We start from the raw sequence: 14,676 nt of genomic DNA, 5'->3' as shown, positions 1-14,676 counted from the left end.
TATTTCTACTCTTTGGAAAAGCCACTTATTAAAATTTAATGACAATCACTTACATTTATAAAGCCATTTTCAATTTACAAAGCTTTTTCCCCCATCCATTATCTCTTTTAATTCTTACAACATCTGTAGGAAGGATGTTTTTTCTCCATTTTATAAATGAAGAAAGTAGGGCTCTGAAGAGTAGCATCCTTGACCTGGGTCACACTGTTGATCAGTGGCAGAGATGGGCCTCAAATTCTGGTCTTTCAGTTCCAAGATGTTAGGAGTAGCTCACCTATTCAGGCATTCTTTTACAGTATAAACAATCCAGGATAACAGCCCTGCTCTCTTTTGGGGGGATGTAGGTAAGTTATTTGGGACTATTTTTTTTTTTTTTTAAACAACAACTGGTCCCTTTCCCTCCTGGAAAAAAAAAAAAAAAGACAATTGGCAACCTTACATATTTTTCCCCCCAAGATAGAGGTAAATTTAATCAGACTGACCCCTGTGTGAGGTCCAATATTTGGAACCCACTAGTAAAGATTATTTTTCAAAGCCCACTTTCATCTTAGCTTTTTAAAATCAAAGCTTAATCTGTCCACTTTACAGATGGGGAAGCAGAGGTTCAGAGAGCGCAAGCACAAGGTCAAAGAGGTAGTAAGGAGTCAGGGTTTGTCTGAGCGCCAACCCAGGTCGCCTTGGCAGATCCTAAGCCAAAGCTATTTCCCTACAGGGAAAGAAATGACCCGTGCGGCCTTCTAGGAGTGCCCCCAGGGTGTGCTCGGCCTCCCTTTGAGCCTGGCTTTGTTCTTAATGATGTACCCACTTCATGCCAGGCGCTGGGGACGGTGTAAGGAAGGTAACAAACACGGTCCCACTCTCCTCCCCTGTCCCCTCACCGTGGGGCCTGTTCCTTGCCTGGCGGCCAGTGAACCCCTCCCCCCCCGCAGGCACGGGCCGCTAACAGTTTGGGGGTTCCCTCTCCCAGAGGTGTTGGCAGTTTCCTAGGAGACTCTGGGAGCCTTCAACGCCCACAAGACCCAAAGGACTGGAAGCGAATAGTGCAACTTGAGGCGCTGTGATAGGCTGTAAGGAAGGTAATGGGGAGAGAGATCAGTTCAAACCCTATCAAATAACACCGCGTTCGGCCCCGCCCCATTCCCATGGACTTTGCGGGGACCCACAGCCCCACAATGTAGGCTGGAAGAAGGGGGTCCCCCAAACCAGAGGGCCCTACCGTGCAGGGGACTTACTGCTCCGGCTGGGCGCGCTGCGGGACCGCGCCACCCCGACCCGGTTCCGCCCCGCTCCTCACGCTCGCGGCGGGAGCGCGCCTCCGCTCGGCGCGCCTGGGCCCGGGAGCGCGCGCCTTGGCACCGGAGCGCGCCCAGGAGAGCCGAGCAAGATGGAGGCCGCGCCGCGGCCGCCGCCTCGGCTGAGGCCGCCGCTGCCCGGAGAGCCGAGCCGCGGCGCCTAGGTCGTGCCAGTCCCGGACCCGCTGCCCCGGACCGGGCCCAGGTTGGTCTCCCCGCACCCCCTCCCCGCGGCCGCAGCCTCCGTGTGCGTCCGGCCTGGGCGCGGGGCAGCCGCCCCCCCCACCCCCCCACGGCCCTCCCCGGGCCCGGCTGCTCTCCGGCGCCCAGGGGACATCTGCCCGCCCCTCCCAGCCCAGACTGCCTGCCGACCCCGGTCCCTCGTCCCCTGGGCCTGGCGAACCTCTCTGCCCAGCCCTGGCGCGCCAGTCCTAGGCTCCCTCCCAGCTACATCCAGCCCTGGCTTCTGAGGAGCCCCTCGGACCCCCCCACCCCGGGTCCAGACCCTGCAGTCCCAGCCCCCGACTCCTATGTAGCCTCACCCTGATCCCCCTACTTCTCTTTCTTAGACCCTCATACCAACCCCCACTCCCTGTCCCAGCCCCCATATCACCTTCCCAATCCCCCCAGGAAAGCCCCTAATACCCCCTTCCTACCTCACAGTAGAAGCCCCCACTCCCCTCTCCGCAGCCCTTTCTCAGATACCCAATACCAGACCTCCTGTCCCTAATACCAGCCCCCCAACTCCCTTCCGAGCTCCCTCTATACAGCCCCTCTGCCAATCCTCCAATACCGGCCCCCAGCCCTCAGCCTCCATCCGTCTCCGCACGGTCCCTCTACTCCCCTAACACCAGCCCCCGACTCCTTCCCCAGCTCCCCATGACCACTTCCTAACCCCCCATTCCAACTCCCATTGCTCACCACAGCCCCCTCACTCACCCCAGCGCCCCAACTTTCACATGGCCCCTTCCTAAGTCACCCACAGACAGCGACCCAACACTCTCATGACCCCCTGCTAGCTTCCCCTCTCCAGGCCCCGGGGTCTTCCCGGCTCCGCCCCAGGCCCGGCTCTCAGGGCGGCTTCTCGGTGCGTCCCCAGCTCCCGCCCGGCAGCCCGGCGGTCGGTCCCGGGCCGGCGGCCCCCGCCAGCCGCCGCCGCCGCCGCCGGCCCCGCCCCCGGGCACCATGCTGCCCTCGCAGGAGGCCTCCAGGCTCTACCACGAGCACTACATGCGGAATTCGCGGGCCATCGGCGTGCTATGGGCCATCTTCACCATCTGCTTCGCCATCATCAACGTGGTGGTCTTCATCCAGCCCTACTGGGTGGGCGACAGCGTGAGCACCCCCAAGCCCGGCTACTTCGGCCTCTTCCACTACTGTGTGGGCAGCGGGCTGACGGGCCGCGAGCTCACCTGCCGCGGCTCCTTCACTGACTTCAGCACCATCCCGTCCGGCGCCTTCAAGGCGGCCGCCTTCTTCGTGCTGCTCTCCATGGTGCTGATCCTCGGCTGCATTACCTGCTTTTCGCTCTTCTTCTTCTGCAACACCGCCACGGTCTACAAGATCTGTGCCTGGATGCAGCTCTTGGCAGGTAGGGGAGGGGCGGGGGCGGGACCCCTAGAGCAGGAGCTGGAGGAAGCGGCTCCCTCCTTTTAGCACCCTTTCTTGGTGGAATCAGAGACAGATTCTTCTCCTCCGTCTAAAAACACACCTTCGGTTGTCCCTCAGCCGTGAGGGGAGAATTCTATGAGAGAGACGCCTTAGAAATGGGTCTTTGGGGCTGTGGGGTTGGATATGGGTGGACTGCGTTTATGGGTGGGTTAGAGTTATGGTAGAGTCTCTGAGGGCCCCTGAGACACTCTGTTGGCTGTTTTAGGGGAAATAATGACCAGAATGAGAAGTGTCTCTAGGTGTGAACGATGTTTGTTGTATTGAAAAAAACTTGAGATGGTGACTCAAGAGATCTGACTTTGACCTTTAACTTCCTGACATCATAAACTTGGATCTTTCACTTTACTTCTCTGGGGTTCAGTTTTCTCATCCGTAAGACAGTGGAGAGGATTCCAAGAACAAATGAGTATCTTGTAAACTTTAAAGTGCTGTGCTAAGATATAGGAGGAGGCTGCCCATAGTGTCTATTCAGTGTTTGAAGTGTGGGTGGTTAACAGCACCTGGCAACATGGGTCTCTGGAGGACTGATTTCCATTCCCCACTCTCACTCAATGCAGGGAGGAGGGTTCTGGTGCTGTGCCCAAATGGGAATGAATTCCTAGGACCCTCTGAAATGTTTGGCTAAGACAGACATCTTACCCTAAGAATCGGAGAAGGGCCTTTGGGAATAAAAATTGCTGAGACCGTTTTTCAGGATCCATTAGAGTCCCCCACGCCTGCCCGCCTTTCGATCGAAGACAGATTTTGAAGATTCAGCAACTTGGGCATTTGCCTAATTGCAGTCAGGGAAGAGAGTTGGGCTAGGAAAAGTGGGGCCAGAAGATGGGGGAGGAGGGCTGATGAAGGCTAGGAAAAAATCTGGAGCCCTCCAGGGTGAGAGGGAGAAGGGAAAATATGATGATCATGCAACAGAGATAGTTTTTCAAAATAAGCACCTCAGAGCATTTAACAAGTGTTTTTTTTTTAATTATTATTGATTGATTTGAGAGAGAAACATCAATTTGTTCTTTCACTTTTTTTTATGCATTCATTGGTTGCTTCTTATGTGTGCCCTGACTGAAGATCAAACCTGCAACCTTGGCATATCAGGATGACACTCTAACCAACTGAGCTACCCAGCCAGGGCTAGCATTCAACAAGTGTTGGCCCCTTCGAAAGAGTCCCCTGGAGGAAGTGCTTTCTCACTTGTCGATTTTTCCACTGCTGAAAACGTTGTAGGGAATTATCTTGGGTGCATGGGATGTATTCTCTTGAAGGTCAACATTGAGAGGGGAAACTCCCATCTTTTAAAGGAGGAATATGATTTTTGGAAATGGCTGGAAGTCACTCAGGGACAAGTGTGGACAATAGGATGGGTGATCAAATTGACAGTTGTCACTTGGGATGAAAGCCAAGGAGTGAGGGCAAAATCTTGAGGCTGGTTTGCTTTCCAAGGGGACTTCTACAGATGCAGGCAAGAGGTACTGGGCCACTGGAAGAATTGCCCAAACTCCCAAAAGAACTACTTTGAACAAGTTAGTGCTTATTCAGATGTGGATATCCTCTGAGCTTTTTCAATCCATTCAACTTAGATTTTTTTTTAAGCAGGTAAGAAAGGGGAATTGTTAGGATATGGGACATATCTCTCCATATATCTCAGTGGTACCCAGAACATGATTTTATGTATTTAAATTCTATTCTTCTTCCAAAGGCAAGTAGGAAAGAATATATGCTCAGTTGGAACCCCCAATTCCTCAACCTTAATTTGGAGTTTGCAGATGGGTTGCTGACCTCTTGGCCTCTTAGTTCTCTGTAATCCAAGTGGGTTTAATCTTGGGGACTGGGTGAACAGTTCCACAACCTCTATGTAATTATAGAGTTTCAGGGATCTTAGAGATCAGCTCCTTCAAATACCACCTTCCCCTGCCCCCCATTTTTTTTTTAAATTTTTAAACATATTTTTATTGATTTCAGAAAGGAAGGGAGAGAGTGAGAGAGACACCAGTGATGAGAGAGAATAATTGATCTGCTGCCTGCTGCATGCCCCACACTGGGGATCGAGCCCGAATCCTGGGCATGTGCCTTGATCGGGAATCGAACTGTGACTTCCTGGTTCATAGATCTACTCTCAACCATTGAGCCACGCTGGCCAGGCCTCCTGCCCCCATTTTAGAGAGAAGAGACTGAGCCTAGGGAAATTATGGTTTTACCCAAAGTCACACAGCCAGTAAGTGAGTAAATTAGTCTTGACTCCTAGCCCAGTGCTCTTTCTCTTGTGCTACTGTCCCATCCCTGAGGGCTGTTATCAGAGTTGAACAGTTGATTCCATTTTGGCTAGAGATTTCTGAGTTTATTCCTTACCTGCTTTGTGGTCATCCTTATGCTATGTGCTGTGACACTAAGATCATCCCTGTCCCCAAGGATTTGAGAGCATTTTATAAGGCTATAAAATGCAGTTCCTGCTCTCAAGTTATCATCTAGTTAGATCACTATATTGGTCAGCGGTCTTTCACTAGCAAGTGACAGAAACCCAACTCAAACTGGCTTAAATAAATAAAAATAATATACAGTATCCCTGACCAGTGTGGCTCAGTTGTTGGTAGCATCATCCTGTGCACCAGAAGGTTGAAAGTTCGATTCTTGGTCAGGGCACATGCCTAGGTTGCAGGTTCAATCTCTTGCATAGATGTTTCTTTCTCTCCCTTCCTTCCTCTCTAAAAATAAAATAATTTTTAAAAAATTTAAGTAATAAAGAGGGTAGTGTTTTTGATTCACATAACTTAAAAGTCAAGAGTATCTGATTTCAGGAATGGATGGATCTAGATGATCAAATAATGCCATTATAATATGTCTCTCTCCATTTCTTTGTTCCTCTGTATTGGCTTATTTTTAAGCCTGCTTCTCTCTTTAAAATTTTTTTTAAAAAATATATTTTTATTGATTTCAGGGAGAAATGGAGAGGGAGAGAGATAGAAACATCAATGATGAGAGAGAATCATTGATTGGCTGCCTCCTGCACACCCCCCAGTGGGGATTGAGCCCACAACGCAGGTATGTGCCCTTGACCAGAATTGAACCTGGGATCCTTCAGTCCACAGGCCGACGCTCTGTTCACGGAGCCAAACAAGCCAGGGCAAGTCTGCTTCTCTCTTAAAGGTGATAAATACAGCTACTAACAGCTCTGAAACTGCATTGCTATAGCTTAGCAATGCCTGTTAAAAAAGAACACCTGTTACTCAATGGTTCCAGCGAAAGTTCCAGAGTTGATTCTTATTGGCTCAGTTTTGGTCAGGTGTCCACCTCTTAATTAAACCCTAGAACACGTGGGCTGGTAGTAGAGGAAGGTCAATTCCTGCAAAGAGAAGTCACATGTGACCACTGGAAGAGGGATACTCTAGGTAAGACAAGTGCAGACAGAGTGGAAACTCAGGACAATAGAGGAGGCTATGGGCTTACTCGAAAGGTGAGACTCGAGCAGGACAGGGTGTGGACAGGTGTGAGGTTTGGGAGAGCTTCTTAATGGAGAGGAAGATCATGGACAGAGGCACAGAGGTAAGAAAGCCACGTCTGAACTGAGCGTGACATCCACATAGGGGAATAGCAGGAGGGAGGAGAGGCCAGGAAGGAGCAATAGGGCTACAAGGTGCAAGGCTCTCAATACTGAATCAAGGAGTTTGGACTCTAATCAGTAGGCAGCTATGACTGTTATTATTATTCAGGAAAAATTGTTAATATTTTCTGAGTCTTTACTAAATGCTTGAGCATTTGCTAAACATTTACACGCATACTATTTTCTAATCCTCACAGCAATCCTATGGAATAGGTGCCATTATTGGTATATTTTTTAAGATATCTTTTTATTGATCTCAGAGAGGAAGGGAGAGGGAGAGAGACAGAAGCATCAACGATGAGAGAGAATCATCAATCAGCTGCCTCCTGCACGCCCCCTACTGGGGACTGAGCCTGCAACCCAGGGATGTGCCCTGACTGGGAATTGAACCACGATCTCCTGGTTCACAGATCGACGCTCAACCACTGAGCCACACCAGCTGGGCAATTATTGATATTTTATAGATAAGAACACTGAGCCTCAAAGAGGAAAAAGTCACTTGTCCAAGGTCACACAAGTGGTAAGTGGTGGAGCCAGGATTATAACTCAGTTTTTCTGACTCTAAAGCCCAAGGATTTATAAAGGATCATGAATGGTGGGGATAGAGGCAGGATGTATTTGCCAGAAGGGTTGAATGCAAAGTAGAGAGGCTGGAAGATCTCAGGTGTCTCTCTGTGGAGTTAGGGGTCAGCTTTTCAGGGCTTCTCGGGACATCTATACTCCTCTTGGCCTGGTCTTCCCCATTTACCTAGAACACACAATGTGCCAGCTTCTGTGCTAGACATTTTCACATTCATTATGTCATTTAATCTTCACCTGTTAAAATGGCTTGCCCAAAGGCCACACATCTAGTGAAGGGAGGAGGTGAGACTTAACACAAGTCCTAAAGGATCTAGAACCGGAGCCCAGGAAGGGAATACGAAGGTTACAAGTTACAGCTGTGAGCTCTGTGTACTCTGTGCCTGCCTGTGGGTGGGGTGAGGTTAGCCAAGGGGAGGTTGCTGGCTGGAGTAGACACTCAGGATGGAAGCCTGGTTGAGGGTCTGAGGGGGCAGTGTGGGATAGTGGTTGAAAAACAGAGGACTTAAAATTCCCGTCTGCCACTTCCCAGTTGTGTGGGCTTGGATAAGTAGGTTTTCCTCTCTGAATCTGTGTCCTTATCTGTAAAATGGAGATTATTATTGTACCTACCTCAAAGGTGGTAGAAAGAAAGAAATGCAATGATGGGTGTAAAATGCAGGGTATGGTTCCTGGTGTACAATAAACACTCAACACATGGCCATTGCTATTTCTGTGACATAGTCCGAGTGAAAAGCAGTTGGTGAGGGGTCCTACTGCTCCGGTGGAAGAGTTTGGACTGATGGTCAGAGGCCTTGAGAAGTCATCAACTACCAGCTGGAAAGGGTCTTACCAGTCAGCTTGTCCAACTCCTTCACTTCACAGATAAAAACAAAACAAAACTTGAGTCCCAGAGAAAAGAGACAATTTCATGGTCACAAAGTGAGACCCTCTGTCCACAGAAGGGGGATGATTCTGACCACAACTCCTTTAATATTGAGTGCCTACTATGTGCCACATAGTAGGAGTCACAGCAGAGAACAGAGTGTGTGAGGTGGAGTGGGAGATGAGGAGACTGACGGTGGAGGTGGCAGCAGGGGCTGGTTGGTGATCCCGAGGTGAGATCGAGGTGAGATCGTCCAGCCTTCCAGATGTGTGTTCATAATCAGCGGGGGCCTCTGGGCCAGGAACAGCCATGACAGGAGCTTCTGTCACGACAGCTAGGAATATGCATTCACATTCCTCCCCATTTTTTGCTGGTTGTTTTAGGTTTGGTTTAGGATTTTATTTTTTTTTTTTTTTTTTTTTTATTAAATCTTTATTGTTCAGATTATTACATTTGTTCCTCTTTTTTTTCCCCCATAACTCCCCTCCTCCCAGTTCCCGCCCCACCCTCCACCCTCACTCCCCACCCACTGTCCTCATCCATAGGTGCACGATTTTTGTCCAGTCTCTTCCCGCATCTCCCACACCCCTTTCCCCCCCAGGAATAGTCAGTCCATTCCCTTTCTATGTCCCTGATTCTATTATAATCAACAGTTCATTCTGTTCATCAGATTATTCATTCACTTGATTCTTAGATTCACTTGTTGATAGATGCATATTTGTTGTTCATAATTTGTATCTTTACCTTTTTCTTCCTCTTCCTCTTCTTAAAGGATACCTTTCAGCATTTCATATAATCCTGGTTTGGTGGTGATGAACTCCTTTAGCTTTTCCTTATCTGTGAAGCTCTTTATCTGACCTTCAATTCTGAATGATAGCTTTGCTGGATAAAGTAATCTTGGTTGTAGGTTCTTGGTATTCATCACTTTGAATATTTCTTGCCACTCCCTTCTGGCCTGCAAAGTTTCTGTTGAGAAATCAGCTGACAGTCGTATGGGTATTCCCTTGTAGGTAACTGAGTTTCTTTCTCTTGCTGTTTTTAAGATTCTCTCTTTATCTTTTGCTCTTGGCATTTTAATTATGATGTGTCTTGGTGTGGTCCTCTTTGGATTCCTTTTGTTTGGGGTTCTCCGCGCTTCTTGGACCTGTAAGTCCATTTCTTTCACCAGGTGGGGGAAGTTTTCTGTCATTATTTCTTCAAATAGGTTTTCAATATCTTGCTGTCTCTCATCTTCTGGCACCCCTATAATTCTGATGTTGGTACGCTTGAAGCTGTCCCAGAGGCTCCTTACACTATCCTCGCATTTTTGGATTCTTTTTTCATTTTGCTTTTCCGGTTGGGTGTTTTTTGCTTCCTCGCATTTCAAATCATTGACTTGATTCTTGCGCTCCTCTGGTCTGCTGTCGGGAGTCTGTATAATATTCGTTATTTCAGTCCGTGTATGCTTAATTTCTAGTTGGTTCCCCAATATAGCATCGAGGGTCTCATTAGTTTTCTTGTAGATCTCATTAAGTTTATCGGCGGCTTCTAAACAGTTCTTGAGAGACCTTAAAAGTGTGGTTCTGAACTCTATATCTTCCATTGACAATTTTGTCTTGTTTCTTTGTCTCCGCATTTTGTTATGCTTCCTTGGTGCACCCCCTAGTGGTCTTTGTTCGCAGTCTTATAGTTAAATCTTGATTGTTGTAGCTAATACCAGGGAGGGTTTGACCTCCAGGCCAAGTGGCTATGAGAATCAGCTGTGTCAGCAGTGAGAGAACTTCTGTCCTCTAGGGAGGTGCTAATCTAGCCTTTGCCTGAGGCTATCTGGCAAATGGCTCTGTGCAGGGCTTGGTCGGGGCGGGTCGCACAGGATCAACAGGGCGGGCTGAGCGAGCAGTTATGGCGGCTCTCAGTCCTGTCCCCAGGGGCTCTGCCTCTCTGGGTCCCAGCACCCGCTGCAAAGCTCGGAGAGAAAGCTGCACTCGCTCTGACCGAAGCCAGACAGTCCCGCTTCTCCCGTTTGAGTCTGGGTCCCTAGAGACTCGCCTGTATCTGGAGCTCAGAGTCTGCGACTCCCTCCCGATTGAAAACGCCAACCGCGCCCTCCGCCGCCAGCCCGCTCCGCGCACTCCGCACCTCAGAATTTGACTTCAGCACTGCGCCTCCTCTGAGTATCCGTATGCGTTTCTCTTTCCTCCTAGTTGTAGGACTTCCACTCAGCCAGCGTTCCTGTGGTTCTGGGTGATGTCCCTTCCGTTTTTTGGTTTCACTTTTGAAGTAGTTGTTCAAAGCAGCAAACTCCGGCGTTAACCTATGCCGCCATCTTGGTTCTCCTGGTTTAGGATTTTACTCATCCAGTTAAGTCTTTGTTGATGTGTATAACACTGCTGAGCACATTGGGGGAATTCTTTCCTCCCTTCCTCTCTCCCTCTCTCATTTTCTTTCTTCTTCCCCTAACTCTCCCTCCCTCCCTTCTTTCCTTCCTCCCACCTCTCTTCCCTCTCTCTTCCCCTCCCCTCACATCCTTCCTTTACTGCCAGCCTCCACTGTGTGCCTGGCACTGTGCTCAGCTCTGGGAATCTTGATTAAGGGTCCTCACTCCCAGAGAGCTCACAGTCTAATGAAAGAGGCAGAGAAGAAAACAGACCATCACCTATGTACAGCACATGAAATGATTGGAATCACGCATAGGCTATTCTGGGGGCACAGAGGGGACTTCTGACACAGTTATGGACAACCAAGAAAGCCTTTCAAAAAGTGACAGCATTTGTGCTGAGTCTTAAAGGATGGGAGGGAAGGAGAAAGGCAACCAGGCAGAAGAGACAGCATGATCAAAGGCATGGATGTAGGAAATAGCCTGTTGTGTTTTGGGGACTACAAGCAATTAGGGCAAGGAGAGGTGAAACTGGGAGACGGAGTGTGGAGGCTTTCTGTGCCACCGTAAAACGTTTAGGCTTTATCTGTAAGCAGCAGAGAGTTGTTCACTTTTTTCGTTTAAAAATTTTCCAGACATTTATTTACTTTTGGGAAAATTTAATAAATGCACATGACACAAAATCCAAAAGGCAAAAAGGTATACAATCAGGTGTAAGTCTCCTTGCCCTCATCCCTCAATGATCTTCCCAGAGGTAATCATTGTTACCAGTTCTTGAGAATCCTTTCCAAGAAATCCCATAAATATACAAGCAAATGCAAACAATACTTTGAAACATAAATCAGTTATCTATTGTTGTTTAATAAATTACCCCAGAACTTAAGGGCTTAAAGCAACAAGCATTTATAATTTCTGTTTCTGTGAGTCACAGGAATTTGGGAGCAATGTAGGTGAGTATTCTGGCTCAAGGTCTCTTATGAAGTTGCAACCAAGACCTCAGGGGGGGCTGTAGTCTTCTGAAGGTTGACTGAAGCTGGAGGGATCTAGCCACACTCATTTGTTGGCAGGAGACTTCAGAATGAGTGGAGAGACAGAGACGGGGGGGGGGGGGGGGGGAGAGAGAGAGAGAGAGAGAGAGAGAGAGAGAGAGAGAGAGAGAGAGACTAAACTGTCCACTCCCTTTCTTTGATTATAGCTTTATTGAGGTAGAACTCATATGCCATACAATTCACCCATATAACGGTATAATTCAGTGGGGTGGGGTGTTTTATTTTGTTTTTTAGCATATTCACAGAGTTGTGCAACCATCACCACAATCAATTTTAGGATATTTTCATAAATTCAAGAAGAAGCCTCATGTCCTTTAGCTATCACTTCCTAAACAATTTCTCCATTAGGTTGCTCGGCCTCTAAGCAACAACTAATCTACTTTCTGTCTCTGTACATTAGCCTATTCAGGACAGTTCATACCAGTATAAATGGAATCATATAATATGTGGTCTTTGTGACTGGCATCTTTCACTTTGTATAATGCTTTTGAGGTTCCTCATGTTGTAGCATGTATCCATACTTTATTCCTTTTTGTGACTAATATTCCATTTTGTAAATATATCACATTTTGTTTACTAAGTCATCAGCTGGGTTGCTTCCACCTTTTGGCTATTATGGATAATGCTATGAACATTTGTGTACAAGTTTTTGTATGGACACATGTTTTCATTTCTCTTGGGTATGTACCTAGGAGTGGAATGGGTGGCTCAATGGCAACCTTATAGTTAACATTTTTTGTTGTTGCTATTAATCCTCACTTGAGGATATTTTCCCATTGATTTTTAAAGAGAGTGGAAGGGAGTGGGAGAATCAGAGAGAGAGAGAAACATCGATGTGAGAGAGACACATCGATTGGTTGCCTCCCATACTGTCCTGACCAGAGCCAGGGATCAAGCCTGCAACCGACGTACACGCCCTTGACTGGAATCAAACCTGGGACCCTTCAGTCCTCGGGCCAATGCTCTATCCGCTGAGTGTAACCGGCTGGGGCTAGTTATCATTTTGAAAAACTGCCACATAGTTTTCCAAAGTGACCACACCATTGTGCATTACCACCAGCCGTGTATGAGGGTTCCTGTTTCCTCATATCTTTGCTGTTAGCTGAGGTTTTTATTATAGCCATCATACTGGGTGTGAAGTGGTATCTCATTGTAGTTTTTTTTTTTTTTAAATATATTTTATTGATTTTTTACAGAGAGGAAGGGAGAGAGATAGAAAGTTAGAAACATCAATGAGAGAGAAACATCGATCAGCTGCCTCCTGCACATCTCCTACTGGGGATATGCCCGCAACCCAGGTACATGCCCTTGACCGGAATCGAACCTGGACCTTTCAGTCCACAGGCCGACGCTCTATCCACTGAGCCAAACCGGTTTCGGCTCATTGTAGTTTTGATTTACATTTCCCTAATGATTAGTGATGTTGTACATCTTTTTTTTTCATTTTTAAAGTAAAATGTTTGCATTTTACTTTACAAGTTATATTATATAGGAAGATTATATACACAAATATTATTATTATTTAACTTTCAGTGGGAAATTACAAATGATTTTTTTCTTCTTGATGCTTTTCTGTGTTTTTAAATTTTCCACTATAATTGTACATATTTACTGTACAAAATAAAATAGAACTACAAGGAAAATCCAGTGCTGGACTAAGAAATTATTCTCTATAAGTAGAACATTAAGTCACTGAAACCTGGATATTTGGGGGTATGGGAGGCTTTTTAAAAAATATTTTTTGTACACCCTGGTGACTAGACATTATATAACTTAATGTGTGATCATCCCAATAAATCCTGCATCCAGCCTAGTTATCAGAATATTATTGACTATATTCCCTATGCTGTAATTCACATCCCCATGACTATTCTATAACAACCAATTTGTACTTCTTAATCCCTTCCCCCCCTCCATCCCTGCCCCCCATCTGGCAATCAACAAAAAGTTCTTTGAATGAGTCTGTTTCTGTTCTTGGTCATTTTGTTTGTAGACTCAATTGTTGATCGATATGTATTTATTACCATTTTATTGTTCATATTTTTTTAATCTTCTTTTCTTCTTCTTCAATAAAACCCTCTAACATTTCATATAATATTGTTTTGGTGGTGATGAACGCCTTTAACTTTTTCTTGTCGGGGAAGCTCTTTATCTGTCCTTAAATTCTAAATGATAGCTTTTCAGGATAGAGTAATCTTGATTGTAGGTCCTTGCTTTTCATCACTTTGAATATTTCTTGCCAATCCCATCTGGCGTGCAACATATCTGTTGAGAAATCAGTTGACAGTCTTTGGGAGTTACTGCTTTTCTCTTGCTGTTTTTATTCTCTTTGTCTCTAACCTTTTGCATTTTATTATGATGTGTCTTGGTGTGGCATTCTTTGAATTCATCAGTTCATCTTGTTTGGGACTCTGTGCTTCTTGGACTTGTATGTCTATTTCTTTTACCAGGTTAGGGAAGTCTTCTGTCATCATTTTTATTATTATTATTATTATTATTATTATTATTATTATTTAATCCTATATTGAGAATATGTTTATATTGATCTTACAGAGAGAAGAAGGGAGAGGCAGAAAGAGAGAGAGAAACATCAATGTGAGAGGAACATTGATCAGTTGCCTCCCGTACACACCATTACTGGGTATCGAACCCACTACCTGGGTATGTGCCCTGACCAAGAATTAAACCCGTGACCTTTCCATGTGCCTTGGCCGAGAATTGACACTCTTGGTTCATAGGTCTACGCTCAGCCACTGAGCCACACCAGCTGGGCTAGAGACATTTTTATTATGACTGGGAGTGGTGATGGCACTGACGTGTGGCAGGTAGAAGCCAGGGATGATGTGAAATATCCCACAATGCACAGGATGGTCCCCCGCCAGGAAGAATGATCAGGCCAAGCATCAGGAATGCTGCACCCTGCACTGGTGCCTGTATCTTGCTTGAAGCAGCCAGCTCTTCAGCCAGCTGATTATTTTCAAGAGACTTGAACTCGGACTCCAAAGACCTCAGCCTCACTTTCCTCATCCAGCAAATGAGGATGCTGAAGGCTGCCTTGCCTGTAGTCATTCTACCTCCTGATGGTTGAGCCTCTTTTCCTGGTGTAGGCTGTCCTCATGGTCTTTTCCTCCCTTCCCAGAGGTCAGAGCAGCCCATCTGGTTTGCTTTCCTCCATTTGCTGGACTTCTGTTGTTTCCCATTCCCAGAGCAGCCTTTGGGGCCACAGAGCCACCACCTAAAACCCTGCAGAGCCAAGGAGGCAGAGAAAGAGAGAG

At 46.8% G+C, this 14,676-nt stretch overlaps 1 protein-coding gene across 1 annotated transcript in view; it reads left to right on the top strand.

Annotated features, from left to right (window-relative positions):
• Positions 1-1,357: 1,357 nt before the first annotated feature.
• Positions 1,358-14,676, top strand: part of LHFPL4 (LHFPL tetraspan subfamily member 4) — a 22,388-nt gene continuing 9,069 nt past the window's right edge. Inside the window, exons 1-2 of the mRNA XM_036332075.1 lie at positions 1,358-1,497; positions 2,392-2,883. Coding sequence (XP_036187968.1) covers positions 2,478-2,883 — 406 coding nt within the window. The 5' untranslated portion in view covers positions 1,358-1,497; positions 2,392-2,477. The remainder of the gene's footprint in view (positions 1,498-2,391; positions 2,884-14,676) is intronic.

This window comes from Myotis myotis, unplaced genomic scaffold (genome assembly GCF_014108235.1).
Source record: "Myotis myotis isolate mMyoMyo1 unplaced genomic scaffold, mMyoMyo1.p scaffold_m19_p_13, whole genome shotgun sequence".
In the NCBI taxonomy this organism is placed as follows: Eukaryota; Metazoa; Chordata; class Mammalia; order Chiroptera; family Vespertilionidae; genus Myotis; species Myotis myotis.
This window is presented reverse-complemented; position numbering and strand designations above follow the sequence as displayed.